The 19,614-nt window shown below is 44.2% G+C and overlaps 1 protein-coding gene across 13 annotated transcripts in view; it reads right to left on the minus strand.

Moving 5' to 3' along the window:
• depdc5 (DEP domain containing 5, GATOR1 subcomplex subunit) overlaps positions 1-19,614 on the minus strand; it is a 222,700-nt gene that overhangs the window by 139,915 nt on the left and 63,171 nt on the right. For all 13 annotated transcript variants that reach the window (XM_061695209.1, XM_061695212.1, XM_061695211.1 and 10 more), the window contains 7 exons: positions 8,168-8,302; positions 994-1,055; positions 848-918; positions 687-756; positions 545-581; positions 349-469; positions 30-253 (listed from right to left, as the gene is read on the minus strand). In XM_061695209.1, coding sequence (XP_061551193.1) covers positions 30-253; positions 349-469; positions 545-581; positions 687-756; positions 848-918; positions 994-1,055; positions 8,168-8,302 — 720 coding nt within the window. The remainder of the gene's footprint in view (positions 1-29; positions 254-348; positions 470-544; positions 582-686; positions 757-847; positions 919-993; positions 1,056-8,167; positions 8,303-19,614) is intronic.

Consider the following 19,614-nt stretch of genomic DNA (forward strand, 5'->3'; position numbering starts at 1 on the left):
GTGTTTTGTCAATATAGTATGCAACCTACCTCGGCCACATGTGTATCCTAGAGAGCTACTGACTTCGTAAACCATAGAGGGTATCCGGGGTATGAGAAACATGTTGGACACAGGGCCCAGACTATCATCAGATGCCAGGCTATGCTGTTCATCTGCACCACCAAAGCACAAAGGAGGGGATGTGCCTATGCCAGGTACAACATCCACTGATCCAGAGCTTTTCTTTTCACTTCTCTCTTTACTCCGAGTCATCCTGAAGGATACACTTAACAGTATTTCTAGCAAACATGGATGCAAGTGTTGAATCTAAATTGACAAACACTATTCAAATGCAAGAGATGAACACACCTGCAACTGGGACTTCTCTGAATCAGTGAAGGACCAGGGAGTCTGAAAACCTGAGAGTCATAGGCATCATAGTCCAGCTGTATTGGCAGACCATTGTCCCACTCCTTTTGTATACATAAAGCTATAATAAATGATGAAAAGGGGGCTTGAGTAGAAGTAAAGAATAAGAGCAAATTGATGCACTGTTGAAACTTACTTTGTTCGGTGCCTTTCTTTAGTTTTTCACAATGACGCTAAAGGAAAAATATGCAGATATGATTTTGAGAGCTGTTTCATTGATAATATTAAATCGCACAACACAAATCTCAGAAGATTAATGTAAAAATGTAAGAGTTCACCTTGTGACCAGCACATTTTATTCGGGGAATAAAGGTATTGCAAGAATTCAGACTTTTGGAGGTGTAGAAGCTAAAAAGCCACAAAACATAAACATGATTTTATCAGTCCCTTTTTATTTTCAAGTTGAAAAACAGTTGCATAAAATTATCAAAATACTTGCCTGTGGTTGATCCAGTGAGGCAGATTATAGTCATTCCCCATACAAGAGTCAGGTGTCGATCGATTGTGCAACTATGGAGTCAATGTGGAACTCATCATTAATAAATTCACTTGATTTTATCCAGCTACAGTGACTTTGGGTTTTACCTTAAAGAGCGGTACTGCATGTAATGGCTGTTCCCCCATACACACCAAGTCAACACCAATACCTAAAATATATTTTTTACTTGTAAGACACTTTATATTGCAGAACAGTTGAAACGTACCAACAAGAGCATTAAGACAATTAAAAGAGAAACAGTGAATAAAAGCATAATGGATTTCAAAGATCAAATATTTCTGGGGCAGTGGTATATGTTTGTGGTAGTGTGTGGAGTGACGTCAACATAGGACATTGCTAAGGTGACAAGTGCATTGCATCAGTCTGAAGGAGAAAATGCGTGGATGACCTCAGCACTTGCACAGCACTTCAGGGCACTTCTCTGACTTTTGGGTTTGTGTGTCCCAATAATCCTAGGAGCTAAGATTAAGTTGTCTGGGGCTTTACACCTCTGATAGGGTCACCCATGGAAAACAGGTCCTAGGTGAGGGATCAGACAAAGTACGGCTTATAGACCACTTATGATGATAAATATAAACAGACCTAGATTTCCCTTGCTCGGACGTGGGTCATCGGGCCCCCCTCTGGAGCCAGGCCTGGAGGTGGGGGCTCAAAGGCAAGCGCCGATGGGGCCTGGCCAGGCATAGCCCGACGAGGCAGCGTGTGTCCCCCTTCCCATGGGATCACCACCTGTGGGAGGGGCCAAAAAGGTCGGGTGCGGAGTCAGCTGGGAGGCGGCTGAGGGCGGGGACCTTGGCAGTCCGATCCCCGGTTGCAGAAGCTGGCTCTAGGGACGTGGAATGTCACCTCTCTGACGGGGAAAGAGTCCAAGCTGGTGTGTGAGACTGAGAAGTTCCTCCACACACAGCTTGGACTCCAGTCCTCTTGAGAGGGGTTGGACTGTTTTCCACTTTAGAAAGGTGCAGATAAGGTGTGGACATTCTTTTTGCCCCTCGATTCGATGCCTGTACGTCCCCGTGGATGAGAAGGTAGTCTCCCTCTGCCTTGGCGTGGGGAACAGGTCCTGACTGTTGTTCGTACCATTGCACGAAACAGAAGTTCATACACTCTGCTGAAGAGAGGGACGGAGCAGTCAACCGATCACCACCTGGTGGTTAGTTGGCTCCATTGGTGGTGGGGAAGATACTGGTCCGACCTGGCAGATCTAAACTTATTGTGAGGGTCTTTTGGAAATGTCGGGCAGAGTCCCCTGTCAGAAGGAGCTTCAACTCCCACCTCTGGCAGAACTTAACACACGACCCAGGTGACGTAGGGGACATTGAGTCCAAGTCGACCATGTTCCATGCTTCCATTGTTGATGCACCGGACCGGAACTGTGGCCCAAAGTTTGTTGGGGCCTGTCGTGGCATCAATCCCTGAATCCGTTAGTGGTTGGCAGACCAGTGTGGTGGTCCCCCAATTTATGAAGGGAGGGCGGAGGGTGTGTTCCAACTAGAGGGGGATCTCAGCATCCCTGGTAAGGTCTATTCAGGGCTTCTGGAGAGGATGGTCCATCAGGAAGTCGAATCTCAGATTCAGGAGGAGCAGTGTCGTTTTCGTCCGGGCCGTAGAACAGTGGACCAGCTCTACACCCTCAGCAGGTTCCTTGAAGGTGCAAGGGAGTTCGCCCAACCAGTCTAACGTGTTTTGTGGACTCGGGGGTACTGTGGTGGGTGCTCCCAGAGTATGGGGTACCGGACTCCGTGACACGGGCTGTTCGGTCCCTGTATGAACGGTGTAAGAGTGGGGTCCGCATTGCCAGCATTAGGTCATATTCGTTTCCAGTGAGAGTTGGACTCCACCAAGGCTGCCCCCTCGTCACCGATTCTGTTCATTCGCTTTATGGGCAGAATTTTCAGGGGTAACCGGGTTGTTGAGGGGGTCCGGTTTGCTGAAATCATTATGACATTGTTGCTTTTTGCAGATGATGTAATTCTGATGGCTTCATCAAGCCATGATCTCCAACTCTCGCAGGAATGGGTCGCAGCTGAGTGTCAAGCAGTTGGGATGAAAATCAGCATCTCCAAATGTGAGGCCACGGTCCTCAGTAAGAACAGGGTGGATTTCCCTCTCCGGGTCAGGGAGGAGATCCTCCCCCAAGTAGAGGAGTTCAAGTATCTCCGGGTCTTGTTCAAAAGTCTGTATCGGTCCGTCATGGTGAAGGAGCTGAGCCAAAAGGCAAAGCTCTCGATTTACTGGTCGATCTAAGTTCCTACCCTCGCCTATGGTCACGAGCTGTTGGTCGTGTTCAAAAGAACAAGATCGCAGATACAAGTGGCCGAAATGCATTTCTTCCGCAGGGTGTCCGGGCTCTCCCTGAGAGACAGGGTGAGAATTTCTGTCATCCGGGAGGGGATCAAGAGTTGAGGCGCTGCCCCTCCACATCGAGAGGAGCCAGATGAGGTGGAAAGTTTTTTAGGTGGAAAGGGTGCAGTAGATTTACAAATATGCCAAATCCACTATTAAATTCAAGATAGGGTTAGGCATTATTAGAAGCACAAGGAAAGCTTTAGAAAATAAGGTCCAAACTTGAATTGAAAGCTAAAATTTTTGCCTATAAGATTGCTAAACTGGACAATGAAGCAAAACTAGTCTCCAAAAAATTCATAAAAGTGAAGAACCAGAGGACAAAATAAGGAAAAAATGTATTAATCAGAATCATCTTTATTTGCCAAGTATGTCAAAATCACACAATGAATTTGTCTTCGGTTGTTGGAGTCGCTCTAGTACAACAACATACAGTCAAATGACATGGAATACTTTTGAGACAAAGACATAAAAAAAACAGTCACTGAGCAATAAAAGGTTACCAGTAATGTGATCATGGAGGTAATTTATTTATTTATTTTTTGACAAAAAAGATGAAGAGTCCTCTAGCAATTAGAGCAGTTTGAAATGACTTAGAGAACACAATAGTCCGGTGCAATACCAATTGTGGAAAGGGCGCAAAGACTTAAAAACATTGATGCAGTTTAGAGTGACGAGTAGTGCAATAATCTGGGACAATGTCAATTGTGGAAATGTTGCAGATGCTACTCAGGCACATGAGTGGCCAGTTTTGGTCAACAACAGATATGCAAATAGTGCAACATGGTGAAACTACTAAAGTGAGTGCATGGGTAATGTATAATTGGCCCGACAGAGATGTGAGAACAAACTCGACAAAATTGGCATTACAATGGGGTTGTAAATTAACTGTTTAAGAAATTAATGGCAAGAGAGAAGAAGCTGTTGGAATGTCTGCTTGTTTTAGTTTGCATTGTTCGGTAGCGCCTACCTGAGGGAAGGAGCTGGAACAGGTGGTGACCAAGATGTGGAGGGTCCAAGAGGATTTTGCATGTTCTTGTTTTAGTTCTGGCAATGTGCCAGTCCTCAAGGGTGGGTAGTAGGGGGATACAGACAATCTTTTCAGCAGTTTTGATTGTCTGTTGTAGTCAGAGTTTGTCCTTTTTTGTAGCAGCACCAAACCAGACTGTGATGGAAGAACACAGGACTGATTCGATGACTGCTGTGTAGAACTGCCTCAACAGCTTCTGTGGCAGGCCGTGCTTCCTCAGAAGCCGCAGGAGGTACATCCTCTGCTGGGCCTTTTTGAGGATGGAGTTGATGTTGATCTCTCACTTCAAGTCTTGAGACTGTAATTCCCAGGTCTCGACGGTTGACACAGGGCAGTTGGACAGCATGACGGGCAGCTTCAGCGAAGGATGTCTCCTGAAGTCCACGATCATCACTACAGTCTTGAGCGTGTTCAGCTCCAGGTTGTGTCAGCCGCACCACAGCTCCAGCCGCTCCACTTCCTGTCGATACGCAGACTCGTCACAGTCTATGATGAGGCTGACGACTGTGGTGTCATCTGCAAACTTCAGGAGTTTGACAGCCGAGTTTGCGTTGAGGTGCAGTTGTTCGTGTAGAGAGAGAAGAGCAGCGGATAGAGGACACAACCTTGGGGTGCTCCGGCGCTGGTGGTGTATGTAGATGAGGCCCACCCTCACCTGCTGTGTCCCGCCCGTCAGGAAACTGTAAATCCACTGGCCGATGGCAGGCAAGACGCTGAGCTGGAGAAACTTGGAGGAGAGGAGTTCAGGGATGATGGTGTTGAACACAGAGCTAAAGTCCACGAACAGGATCCTCGTGTAGCTTCCTGTGTCATCGAGGTGTTCTAGAATGAAGTGCGATGGTGGTCGGTGGTGCGGCTGGGTGGGTGTGGGTTGTGAAAGTGTCCTTTTCAAATCTGCAGTAGAAGTTGTTCAAGTCGTCAGCTAGTCTTTTATTGTTCTCAGCTTGGGGGGTTGGTCACTTGTAATTAGTTAGCGATTGCAATGCATGCCAGACTGATTTCGAGTCGTTAGCAGTCAAATGTTTTTCTAACTTTACTGCATAATTTCAATGTTAATTTCTTTAGTCAGCTGGTTTCTAGTTCAATTATACAGGGCCCTGTCCCCGCTTTGATATGCGTCCTCCTTAGCTTGGCGAAGCTGCTCAAATTTGCAAGTGAACCACGGCTTGTTGTTATTGAACGTGCGAAATGACTTTGTTGGTACACACACCTCTTCACAGAAACTGATATAGGATTTGACAGTTGTCCGTATATTCATCCAGGCTGCCAGCTGAGTTTTCAAAGACACTCCAGTCTGTGTAGTCGAAACAGCTTTGAAGTTCTCTTTGCTTCGTTGGTCCACTTTTTCACCGTAGGCTTTGCGCATTTAAGTTCTTGCCTGAATGTTGTTATGAAGTGAATTAAGCAGTGATCAGACAAGCCCAGCGCTGCACGACGTATGGCACGGTATGCGTTATTTAGCGAAGTATAGCAGTAGTCTAAAATGTTATTTTCCCTGGTAGGACAGTCAATGTCCTGCTTGTATTTAGGCAGTTTGTGGTTGAGTTTAGCTTTCTTGAAGTCCCCAAGAATAATGAGGGGTGAGTCTGGGTATTTTTTCCCCCCAATTTCGTTTACTTTAACGTAAACACCGGAGAGAATTAAATATGCAAACTCACGAGGCGAGTCGAATGGCTTTCAGTTCAAAAACAGCGACTCCAAATCCTGGCTGCAGTGTGTGCTGAGCTCAGTGACGTCGCTCCACCATTTTTCTTTGATATAGAAGCATATCCCACCACCTTTTGTTTTCCCCGACAACTCCGTGACGCGGTCTTCTCGGTGTAGTTGGAAAGACCGGAAGCATTACCAACAGGGGCGCGTTCACAAAGCTACATTTCCATAAAGCACAGAGCAGCAGAACGTCCGAAGTCTTTACTGGTCTTTGTCAGAAGATGAAGCTCGTCCATTTTGTTGGGTAGGGAACGTATATTCGCAAGGTGGATTGACGGGAACGCAAATCTGCATCCTATCTTGCAGAGCTTCACTTGGATGCCGGCGCGCTTCCCCCTTCAACACCTTCACCTCACTGCGCCATAGACCGCAGCCGCCCCCCTCCCAGTGAGTAATTTTGGGAAAATAAATGAGCAGATTTGCGAAAGTTGATGAAAAAAAAGTCCGTAGTAGACTCCCTAATGTTTAGCAAGTCTTCCCTTGTGTAAGTAAATTGCGTCATGTCTCCAAAGACAAACGAAATACACAAATACATCAACAATACTAGCGAGCACGTAACAGAGGTGACCACATGGGTAGGCGCCGCCTTGTATATGTACAGGGTACGGAAAGTATTCAGACTTCAGACCCCCTTAAATGTTTCACTCTTTGTTATATTGCAGCCATTTGCTAAAGTCATTAAAGTCCCCCCCCCCCCCCCATTATGTACACCCAGCACCCCATATTGACAGAAAAAAACGGAATTGTTGACATTTTTTCAAATTTATTAAAAAACAAAAGAATAACTGAAATATGCGGCACAGTGTTCGACTGGTTAGAGTGTCTGCCTCACAGTTCTGAGGGCCGAGGTTCAATCCCCGGCCCCGCCTGTGTGGAGTTTGCATTTTCTCCCCGTGACTGCGTGGGTTTTCTCCGGTTTCCTCCCACATCCCAAAAACATGCATGGTTAGTTAATTGAAGTCTCTAAAATGCCCCCAGGTGTGAATGTGAATGGTTGTTTGTTTATATGTGCCCTGCGATTGGCTGGCAATCAGTTCAGGGTGTACCTCGCCTCCGGCCCGATAGCTGGGATAGGCTCCAGCACTCCCGCAACCCTTGTGAGGATAAGCGGCTCAGAAAATTGATGGATGGATGGATGGATAACTGAAATATCACACAGCCATAAGTATTCAGACCCTTTGCTATGACACTCATGTTTAACTCGGGTGCTGATCATCCTTAATATGGTTCTTCACCATCATTGGAGTCCAGCCGTGTTTGATTATACTGATCGGACTTGATTACGAAAGCCACACCAGACCTGACTGCTCACAGTGCATGTCAGAGCAAATGAGAATCACAAGGTCAAAGGAACTGAGCTCCAGAGATGCATTTGCGAGATGGGAAAAAGTTCTAGAAAGTCAAACATCACTGCAGCCCTCCACCAGTCGGGGCTTTATGGCAGAGTGGCCCGACGGAAGCCTCTACTCAGTGCATGACACATGAAAGCCCGCCTGGAGTTTTTCTAAAAAAACACCTGAAGGACTCCAAGATTGTGACAAATAAGATTCTCTGGTCTGATGAGACCAAGATAGAACTTTTTACCTTAATTTTAAGCGGTATTTTTGGAGAAAACGGGACTGCTCATCACCAGTCCAATACAGTCCCAACAGTGAAGCATGGTTGTGGTAGCATCATGGTGTAGGGGTGTTTTTCAGCTCCAGGGACAGGACGATTGGTTGCAATCGAAGGAAAGATGAATGCGGCCAAGTACAGGGATATCCTGCATGAAAACCTTCTACCAAAGGTCTGAATACTTATATTTCAGTTTTTCTTTAATAAATTTGGAAAAAATTCAACAATTCCGCTTTTTTCTATCAATATGAGGTGCTGTGTGTACATCCCCAAAGTGTTCTGTAAATTGACTGTTTGTTGTACTAGAGCGGCTCCAACTACCGGAGACAAATTCCTTGTGTGTTTTGGACATACTTGGCAAATAAAGATGATTCTGATTCTGATTCTGATTAATGTGGACAAAAATGAAAAATTATTTTAGAAAATGGCTGCGATATAACCAAGTGAAAAATTTAAGGGGGTCTGAATACTTTCGGCACCTACTGTATATATATAAATATAAATATATATATGTGTATATATATACTGGGGGCAGGGTAGTTAGTTGTAGCAGTACTTACCATTGTCAATCATCCGTTGCTTGGTCAGAATCATTAGCAGACGGTCAACTTCAAACACTCCCACACCTGGCGTGATGACAACTGACATCTGACCAGTCCGGTCGAAGTTACGATTGATATAATGCTTGTCAAACACTAAAAGAAAATAGGAGACTATCAGCTTTATAGATGCCAAACATTTGAAAGATATTGCAGTGGAACCTCCAAAGTCAAACACAAGCTATATCTGCGTAGTGAAAACCAGCACACATTGCAAATTGCAAAGAACGTGACAGTTGTGATTTCCCTCTGTATTTACTCATGGTGTTTTTCACTGCAGTCAGGCCAGGCTCCAGTCAAGGCAACCGCTACAATTGTTTATACTTTGTATTATGGCAACATGCCGCCTCACCGCCAGCGTCCTTCAAGGGCCAACTTCAAAATAATAGCCTCACATAACACATTGAACATCAATGCTATTTTTAGGCTTTTATTTTGAAGGTGACAAAGAGTGGGTTGCCGGCGTGTTACCGTAATGCTTAGTATGAACAATAGTTGTGGCGGCTAGCCTGACATAAACCTTAAACTGCAGGCTGGCCTGAACGCAGTCATTGCTCATATTGTGCGTTTAATGCCACTTTGGAGAAATAATTGCACGAGGGGATCACATGTTCCTTGTCCAGTGTTTTCCTGCCATTTTTTCAGATGGCTGCACAGATTAGTTGTGTTACCTTGCAGGGCAGACACCTCTGCTGCATTCTTAACATATGGCCTCATGTTTAAAGTCTCTTGTCCTGAATCAAAACAAGTCCAGAAAACAGATGTCGATCCCTTTCTGAGGTGCTAGCTCCAATCTTTGCTTCACTCTTGTAATTCCACCGAGAGTGACAGAGAGGCTACAGATGCAGTGTGCTGCTGGGCCCCGGTAGCTTGTTTCGGGAGCTCAAGGAAGTGTTCGCCCCCTGGTGGCTGCCTGACTAAGTTGAGAAAGTGCAATCATGATTAAAATTCAATTAATTGTGCATCTCTAGCCGAATAGGAAGACCTCAATCCCACCGACATGCTTTCCTATGAGGAACCAGAGTCTTGGGACTCTGAGGTGGGTTCTCCTCTCTATGGTGTTGAGGTCACAGAGGTGGTTAAAAAGCTCCTCAGTGGCGTAGGATGGGGGGCAGGGAGAGGAGATCCGCCCAGAGTTCTAGAAGGGTTTGGATGTTGTCCTCGTTAACATGCCTCTGCAACATCGCATGGACTAACCAGTGCCTCTGTATTGGCAGACTGTACCCCCTTTTGAAGATGGGGGAGCAGAGGGTGTGTTCCAACTTCATGGGATCACACTCCTCAGCCTGTCTGGTAAGGTCTCTTCAGGGGTTTTGGAGAGAAGGGTCCATCGGGAAATCTAATATCAGATTCAGGAGGAACAGTGTGGTTTTCGTCCTGGCCGCGAAACAAGGTGTCAAAGCGTGGTCCGGCAGTAAGTCGGCTTCGTTTCCATTGAGTGTTGGAGTCCACCAAGGCTGCCCTTTGTCACCAATTTTGTTCATTACCTTATGGACAGAATTTCTAGGCACAGACGAGGCGTTGAGAGGTCCAGTTTGGTGGAATCAGTATTACATCTCTGCTTTTTGCAGATGATGTGGTTCTGATGGCTTCATCAAGCCATAATCTTCAACTTTCGCTGAAGCGGCTCATAGCTGAGTGTGAAGCGGATGGGTTGAAAATAGGGTTGTGCAATATATTGTTTGATCGGCATGCGCAATAGTCACATCACAAAGGTCCTGATGTAGGGGGAAAAGAACTCAGGTACACAACATGCACTGCGTGCATCAGTCTACCATTCACAAACGTACTTTCAATCATGCTCGCAAAACATTCTCCAAATAAGAGGCAAAACGTTCTTGCTTCAACATTGTCACTTCCAGCTGCTGTTCTCTATAAAACTGTCACATAAAACAAAATGAAATAACAAATGTCTGCTAACCTTAGTGCTAGCATACCGTGATAAGAAAAGATCGACATGCTCATAAGATGAGCACATTTACACTTGAGTAAATTTTAACCCTTATAACACACACACACACACACACACACACACACACACACACACACACACACACACACACACACACACACACACTTGGGGTAATGTTCACGTTTAATACGGCTCGCAACTTGGGCAATTTAACTCGCTAGCTAATGCTAGCACTAATGTTTGTATCTCAACATGCTGGCGTTCTGTCGATTTATGTTCTCGCTGAGGTCACTAACCAAAGGACCGCGGTCCTGGTCCGGACCTTTGAAGCAGTCCGATACGGACACACACCGTAGCCCAAAAAATTTTTTTAAAGATGATGGCACCTTTATTTTAACTGATTCACCTTGCAAATCTATGTTCTCTAACCAACAAAATAGTTGCTTCATCTTCTCAGAATGAAACGAAAAATGGTGTACCGACATCTCGGAACTCAACACACACACTTGCACCCCCAACTTGGAGTCGCTGTTTTTGAACTATAAGTCATTCTACTCGCCACACAAGTTCACCTCTTTCATCCTCGCCGGTGTCCACGAACTTGAATAAAAGCACCGAGATTCACCCCTCATTATTCTTGGGGACCTTAACAAAGCTAAACTCAACCAGGAACTCCCTATATACAAGCAGCACATTGACTGTCCCACTAGGGAAAACAACATTTCAGACCAATGCTACACCACACTAAATGACACATACCATGCTATCCCCCCCTGCAGCTCTGGGCTCATCTGATCACTGCTTAATTCACTTAATACCAACATATCAGAATCAGAATCATCTTTATTTGCCAAGTATGTCCAAAAAACACACAAGGAATTTGTCTCCGGAAGTTGGAGCCGCTCTAGTACGACAACAGTCAATTGACAGAGAACACTTTTGAGACAAAGACATTGAGAGAGAGAAAAAAAAAAAACAGTCAATGAGCAGTAAAGGGTTGCTAGTTATCTGGTAATGCCGGTACATTTATTTATTTATTTTTTGACTATTGTGCAAAAAGATGCAGAGTCCTCTAGCACTTAGAGCAGTTCGAATGACTAATATTGCAATAGTCTGGAGCAATGACCATTGTGCAAAGGGCGCCGAGACTTTAAGGAGTGTATGCAGTTTAAAGTGACGAGTAGTGCGATAATCTGGGACAATGTTGGTTGTGCAAATGTTGCAGATACTCCTCAATCAGTGTGCAAATGGAGCAGATGCTACTCTGGCATGAGTGGCCAGTATTAGTCAACAACAGATATGCAAATAGTGCAGCGTGGCGAGACAACTACTGCACAGTGAGTGGACGAGTAATGTATAATTGGCCCCACAGAAATGTGACAACGAACTCAAGTCAAAAAATTGCCAGCATGTTGTAATGGAATTGTAGGTTAGGTGTTTAAGAAGTTGATTGCAAGAGGGAAGAATATAGGCCCAAACTTAAATGTGCGAAGCTTATAGTGAAAACAGTGAAGAAGGGTCCATGAAGCAAAGATAGCGCTTTAAGGCTGTATAGACTGCAGAGACTGGAATGTCTTTGAAAATTCAACTACAAGCAAGTCAGCGACCATCCCCCAAGCAGAGAACAATAAAAGAATAGCTGATGACTTGAACACCTTCTCCTGCAGATTTGAAAAGGACACTTTCAATGCAAACTAAAACAAGCAGATATTCCAACAGCTTCTTCCCTCTTGCCATTAAATTGCTGGAGGACATCATTTGAACAACTATAATTGTATCAGCATGTCTCAAAAGTATTTGTTGTCAAAATGGCTGTCTATTGTCGTACTAGAGGTCTTTTGGTGACTCCGAGAGCCAGAAAGAAGTCCGCAGGCTCTAAAGCATTTTCTCCTCAGGCTCCAGTCCTCTGCAATGCCCTGCCCAGATATTAGAGATGCTACCTCAGTATAAATGTTTAAATCCCCATCCATCCATTTTCTGTACCACTTCTCTTCACTAGGGTCGCGGGCGTGCTGGAGCCTATCACAGTTATCTTCGGGCGAGAGGCGGTCAACTGGTTGCCAGCCAATCGCACTTAATACTTATTTCTACTCTTTGGCATTTATTTCAAAGTATATGTGGGCCTGTTTTACTGTTGCTTGTCCTATCTCCTCCACCCTCGTCTCCTGCTCGGAGAGAGGACTAGGTGATTTTGACCGAATCTGAAGCTGTTGCTGTTTGGGTTCTGTACCAATCAGCTGGGACAAGAGCTGAGATGGATCCACTTCCCCAGAAGTCATAGCCATGGAGGATTCTGCTCAAACCGACCAGGCCAGGTCCTGAGGCAGAACCACCGAAGGCCTGTACCCTGCGGCGCCTTTTCTCTTTAAATGAGCCCTCTGCCATCTTAATGAATATTGTGCAGCATCTTGCCAACGTAATGAACACATTACAGCACCAGACTACGTAATAAATGATGCCCACTCGACATCCATTGTAGCCTGGTCATCCTGGAAGGGGGATGTGGTTTTGAGTTTTTCTTTGCCCGAAAGGGGTGTTTAGATTGGGTGATGTTGTCAATCATTGTCAAATGTAGGCCTGTGAAGCCCTTTGCACCTCTTTTGTGATTAAGGGCTATACAATAAACTTGACTAGAGGGGCTTTTTGAGAAGAGGTGAGGCAGTCTCTCGGTTGACTGGAGGAGCTTTCAGAAGACTGGACCACTAAAGCCAAGGTGATCAGTGAGACAAGCAGGAGGGTATGCTGTGTATCGTCTGGTGGAACCTCAAATTATAGGAAATCATATAAGAGGTTAGCTAAGTAGAAGTGGGACACGGAGAGGACCAAGGAGAGGAGACAAGAATAAATGGAGATTCGACATAGGGCAAAGGTAGAGGTGGCAAAGGCCGAACAAGAGGCAAATGGATGAAATGTACGCCGGGTTGGGCACTAAAGAAGGTGAGAAAGATCTAAAGAGGTTGACCAGACAGAGGGGTAGAGATGGGAAGGATTTGCAGCAGGTTAGGGTGGTTAAGGATAGAGATGGAAATATGTTGACTGGTGACAGTAATGTGCTGGACAGAGAGAAGCAAGAGTAGAAGAGGCAAGTGTGGTGGAGCAGGAAGTAGCAATGATTAGTCACGGGGAAGTCAGAAAGGCAAAGAGGATGAAAAATGGAAAGTCCTGATGACATACATTGCCGTGAAAAAGTATTGGCCCCCTTCCCAAATTCTAAGATATAATTTTAACATATTCATCTTTTAGTCTGAAACCCAAATGTATTCAGTATAAACAAAAAACAAAGGAATTGACATTGCCGTTCCAATACTTTTGGAGTGGACTGTATAAGATAGTGGTGAGTACACCCATGATGTACAGATTAGAGACTGGCACTAAAGAGACAACAGGAAGCAGAGCTGGAGGTGACGGAAATGATGATGATGAGGTTCTCTCTCTGAGTGATCAGTTTGGATAGGATTAGAAATGAGCTCATCAGAGGGACAGCCAAGGTTATATGTTTTGGAGAAAAACAGAATGCAGACTTTGATTGTTTGGCCGTGTGTCTAGAGGAGAGAGAGTGAGTATTTTGGTAGAAGGATAATGAGGATGGAGCTGCCAAGCAAAATAGCTAGAGGAACACCAAAGAGAAGGTTGATAGATGTAGTTAAGGAAGACATGAGGGCAGTTGGTGTTGAGGATGGGAGCATTTGATGTGGCGGTATCACTCTAAGCAAGTCGACCGCCACGTAAAACAATTAAAGAAGAACTTAATGTCATGTGGGGTACAAAGTTTGCTACTGTGTGTTTTTACACAATGCCGTACTGTTGAGTAGCAACCAGCAAAGCTGCATTCCAATTTGGCCAGATGGTATCCATCAGGGCGGCACGGTGGACGACTGGTTAGAGCGTCAGCCTCACAGTTCTGAGGACCTGGGTTCAATCCCCGGCCCCGCCTGTGTGGAGTTTGCATGTTCTCCCCGTGCCTGGGTGGGTTTTCTCCGGGCACTCCGGTTTCCTCCCACATCCCAAAAACATGCATTAATTGGAGACTCTAAATTGCCCATAGGCATGACTGTGAGTGCGAATGGTTGTTTGTTTGTATGTGCCCTGCGATTGGCTGGCAACCAGTTCAGGGTGTACCCCGCCTCCTGCCCGATGACAGCTGGGATAGGCTCCAGCACGCCCGCGACCCTAGTGAGGAGAAGCGGCTCAGAAAATGGATGGATGGATGGATGGTATCCATCAGCTGCATCAGGATTCCCATATTTCCGTGTGCAGGAAATATCTTTTACACAATGCCGGTGTAGCATATATTGAGTTAGTAAAAATGTAATTTAGGAGAAGAGTAAGCTGGAAGCGATGCTTACGTTACTTCTGGTTAACCGTAATTTTTAATTCAATTGTTAAAATCAAACTAATATGTCTCGTAAAAGGCACTCTCTTTACCAGAGTGGCCCGCAAGAGTGGCCGCAAGTCCGATGATATATGTATACCAACAACTGCTCGGCGCCTCTCACTGTGGGAAACTCCAGAGTGGAAGAGTGTCCAACCCCTCTCGAGAGGACTGCTACCAGAGCCCAAGCTGTGTGTGGAAGCATTTAGTCGGAACTTCTCAACCTCACATACCAGCTCGAGCTCCTACCCTGCCAGAGAGGTGATGTTCCACATCCCTAGAGTAAGCTTCTGTAGTCGGGGATCAAATGGCCAAGGTCCCAGCCTTCAGCCACCGCCCAGCTCACACTGCACCTGACCCCTATGGACCCTCCCACAGGTGGTGAGCCCATGGGAAGGGGGACCCACGATACCCTTTCGGGGTGTGGCCGGACCCGTCCCATGGGTGCAGGCCCAGCCACCAGGGGCTCGCCCCCTCGAGCCCCACCTCCAGGCCTGGCTCCAGAGGGGCAAGGGAAAACGTCTTCCAATATTTATTTATCATAGGGGTCGTTTGAGCCATGCTTTGTCTCGACCCGTTTGCCATGGGTGACCCTGCCATGGACGTAAAGCCCCAGACAACTTAGCTCCGAGGATCATAAGGACACACAAAACCCTCTACCACGATAAGGTGACAGGAGGGGAATTACAATATTGATGTAAACAACCATGATTACGACTTTGGCCATAATTGTGCATTCCTAGTTGTGACATAGTGTACCTTCGTTCATTACATTCTGAAGAGCTATGCAGTAAATGCTGGAACATAAATGTTTCCCGTGTCCTCATTAATAGTATCATACAAGAAAATCAGTATAGAGTATAACACTAGGCTGGTCCGTGTCTTCTTTGAAGGGTTATAATTTACAGTAACCTTGGAGCTAAACTTATTAGCATGTCCAACCAGGTCGCACTATTGGTCATTAAACAATATTACAGTTGACTGACCGCATAAATATACAGCACATCAACTTTGCTGGACCCTGCGATCTGACTAATGCGCACACGCACATCGCGATGACAATGCTCAAACAATATATTGTGCAGCCGTACTTCTAACTTGTTCCAATTCCGAAAAACAACTTTTCGTGAGCAAATATTTTTAAAAATCCCTTCCAGTCAAACAGCCACCATCATAATACTTTATTTTTGAATTGCCATGTCACACAATTTCATTATCAGACATTGAAGTCTTTTCTTCCTGTGAAGCGCTGTTTTTGTCAGCTAAGCCTTGCCTCTATATCAGCAAATAAACTACATATATTAGAAGTATTACTGTATTTTTGTATTTACTATTTGTGTTTGCTTTTATTTTGCTTTGTTTTACTCTGCTGTCTGCAGCCAGGTCGGCAGATGAGAATCCATTCTAAATTGCCAAGATAAAGGTTAAAGGTGGCCTTCAATCAGAATTAAAAAAAAAATTTCTAGTGTTTTATGCATAACATAGGTCAAAATGTGTGTGACATGGTCTAAGGTTGATATCTATGTGGTTTGTTGATTGAAGGCAAAAGCCTTTGAACAACAAAAACGACAGGATTTGAAATGCCTGACTGTGTGATGTAGTTTTGGTAGTTATATTCATAGTTATATTCATATTATATTCACATTCATGTAAATGGGGGTGGCCGGATGACCTTTGCTGGCGAATAGGAGTGCGGGCCTCGCTATTTCTGCAACCACAGTTGCGTTGGAAGTTGCAAATGTTGTTAGATATTACTGTAAAACAACATATGTATACTTATAGACTGTATATGAGTGTGTGTTCCGAGTGTATAACCCCATGCGAGGGATTCTAGTCTGAACTATGCATCGAACATCTATCTAGCAGACTCATTGTTATGGACCAATCAGACCCAAGTTGTTTTCCATTTTCAAATTAAGGAAGATAAGCGATGCAATCAGATAAAAGTCTTTTACATGTCACATAATAATGAGGAATCCAACCATCGCAAATGCCAGGCACAAAATAACAAATAGAACATCTTGGAAAAGGACATTTTTGGCATTTCCAACCCAAATTATCATAAACCAAACCAGACAAAACTACATTAAAGATGATCAAAATAAAACAGTAAAACATGGATTAAAGGGGGCCTTGAGAGAAAAAAAATAAAATGTTCCCGAAAGAGTTGAGGAATAACTAAACATGTCACTCACTGAGCAACAAAGAGTGGGAGAAGACAGGGAATCCATGCTCACCGCTAATAGTGAAGTCGTGAATCAAAATATACAACCCCAATTCCAATGAAGTTGGGACGTTGTGTGAAACATAAATAAAAACAGAATACAATGATTTTCAAATCATGTTCAAATCATGTTCAACCAAGATATTTAATGTTCAAACTGATAAACTTGATTGTTTTTAGCAAATAATCCTTAACTTGGAATTTTATGGCTGCAACACGTTCCAAAAAAGCTGGGACAGGGTCATGTTTACCACTGTGTTACATCACCTTTTCTTTTAACAACATTCGATAAACGTTTGGGAACTGAGGAAGCTTTGTAGGTGGAATTCTTTCCCATTCTTGCTTGATGTAAGACTGTTCAACAGTCCGGGTTCACCGTTGTCGTATTTTACGCTTCATAATTCGCCATACATATTCAATGGGAGACAGGTCTGGACTGCAGGCAGGCCAGTCTAGTACCCACACTCTTACTACGAAGCCACGCTGTTGCAACATGTGCAGAATGTGGTTTGGTTTGGAAAAAAGACGTTGCTTGGATGGCAGCATATGTTTCTCCAAAACCTGTATGTACCTTTCAGCATTAATGGTGCCTTCACAGATGTGTAAGTTACCCATGCCATTGGCACTAACACAGACCTATACCATCACAGATGCTGGCTTTTGAACATTGCGTCCATAACAGTCCGGATGGTTCTTTTCCTCTTTGGCCCGGAGGACACGACGTCCACAATTTCCCCCAAATATTTGAAATGTGGACTCGTCGGACCACAGAACACTTTTCCACTTTGGATCAGTCCATCTTAGATGAGCTCGGGCCCAGAGAGGCTGGCGGCGTTTCTGGGTGTTGTTGATAAATGGCTTTTCCTTTGCATAGTAGAGTTTCAAGTTGCACTTATGGATGTTGCGCCGAACTGTATTTACTGACATTGGTTTTCTGAATGTTCCTGAGCCCATGTGGTGATATCCTTTACAAATTGATGTCGGTTTTTGATGCAGTGCCGCCTGAGGGATCGAAGACCACGGGCATTCAATGTTGGTTTTTAACCTTGCCGCTTACATTCTGTGATTTCTCCAGATTCTCTGAACCTTTTGATGATATTATGGACCATAGATGATGAAATCCCGAAATTCCTTGCAATTGTACGTTGAGGAACATTGTCCTTAAACTGTTCGACTATTTTCTCACGCACTTGTTCACAAAGAGGTGAACCTCACCCCATCTTTGCTTGTGAATGACTGAGCAATTCAGGGAAGCTCCTTTTATACCCCATCATGGGACCCACCTGTTCCCAATTAGCCTGTTCACCTGTAGGATGTTCAAAACAGGTGTTTGATGAGCATTCCTCACCTTTCTCAGTATTTTTGCCACCTGTCCCAGCTTTTTTGGAACGTGTTGCAGCCATAAAATTCTAAGTTAATGATCATTTGCTAAAAACAATAAAGTTTATCAGTTTCAACATTAAATATCTTGTCTTTGTAGTGTATTCAATTCAATATAGGTTGAACATGAGTTGCAAATCATTGTATTATGTTTTTATTTATGTTTAATACAAGGTCCCAACTTCATTGGAATTGGGGTTGTAGATGAATAGGGAGGAGCAAACAGTCGTACAGTAAAAACACAACACAAACTTTAAGATGAAGATTCCCCTCTACATCACCAGAGTACATTACTACATAAAACAAACTACAGTAATCTTTGTTTATCAACGGGGTTATGTTCCACGAAAACCCCGGAATAGACAAAATCAGAGAAGCAATAAATTATTTATTGTACTATTGATGTAAATTTCCAAGTATCATATATGCAATTCAATATTCGTGAGGTGCAGGTGTTCTATTTGTCCACTTGAGGTCGCCATCCAAACAGAAAAAGGTGGGTGTGCTCTGGTTGAGTGACATGAACATCAACCCATGCGGACACAGTGTTGACAGAGGCGATTTCCTGCCTCAACCATCCGGCACTGTGCTTCACATCGATGGTCGAATGTGTAGGGCGCACAAAGCATTATGGGAACTACCGCTTCAGGTTCCCAGAATTCTTTGCAGTGTTCTTTTTAACAATAGTACTGTAGTTTTAGAAAATCACGCTGAACATTGCTCTTTACTTGCATTTTCCCTTCTCCATATTGTTCTTATTGTGCGCATTAGCTATACGTTGGGCTAGGTTGGTATTTCTTAATTTATTTCATGAAACTCTTGACTGTACCCTGTGTGTTACACAGTTGCATTCTGGTCATGTTCGTTATGTCTTTAAGAGACTTGGTGACTCTCCAAATGAATGAACAAGTATTCTTCCGTAAGGTTTCTATTTTTGAAAAGTAATAGAGCCCATCTATCCTTATGAGAGTCAGTGCTGTCTGATCATAATCAAATAGCTATTAAAGCAAACTCTTCGAGTGATGTGCAGGTGAGTACCTGCAGTATACGGATTGATGGAAAACATCCTATGATGCACTGAATCTGCAATTAGTGAACCGCAACATAATGAGGGATTACTGTATTGATCATTCGGTTTCCTAAGAAGAAAACAGCAGTTTGCTGTTTTTTGTTTCGTTTTACGTCCTTAAAACTGCTAAATTGATTTTGTTTTTCATTTTGTTCTGTAACTTTAATGAATGTTAATTGAACTATGACCTTAAAATCAAGGTACTGGACATACCATACCGCACTGTGATATTTGGCATACCATTACACCCCTTCTAATGATGCACCCTAAATCTGTATTTTCTCGGCTTTACACAATCAGGTTTTTGGGGTAGATCAGCGAGTTTAAAAAACGATAACCGACCCGATCAAAAGATGGAGCAATGTGTCTATTTAAATGACTTGTTCATTTACTGTATATGTGTACTGTGTACCTTCAAAAGTATTCTCTAGTCAGGTCATGTATTCTAATC

The sequence above is a fragment of the Phycodurus eques genome, chromosome 13 (assembly GCF_024500275.1).
Source record: "Phycodurus eques isolate BA_2022a chromosome 13, UOR_Pequ_1.1, whole genome shotgun sequence".
NCBI lineage: Eukaryota > Metazoa > Chordata > Actinopteri > Syngnathiformes > Syngnathidae > Phycodurus > Phycodurus eques.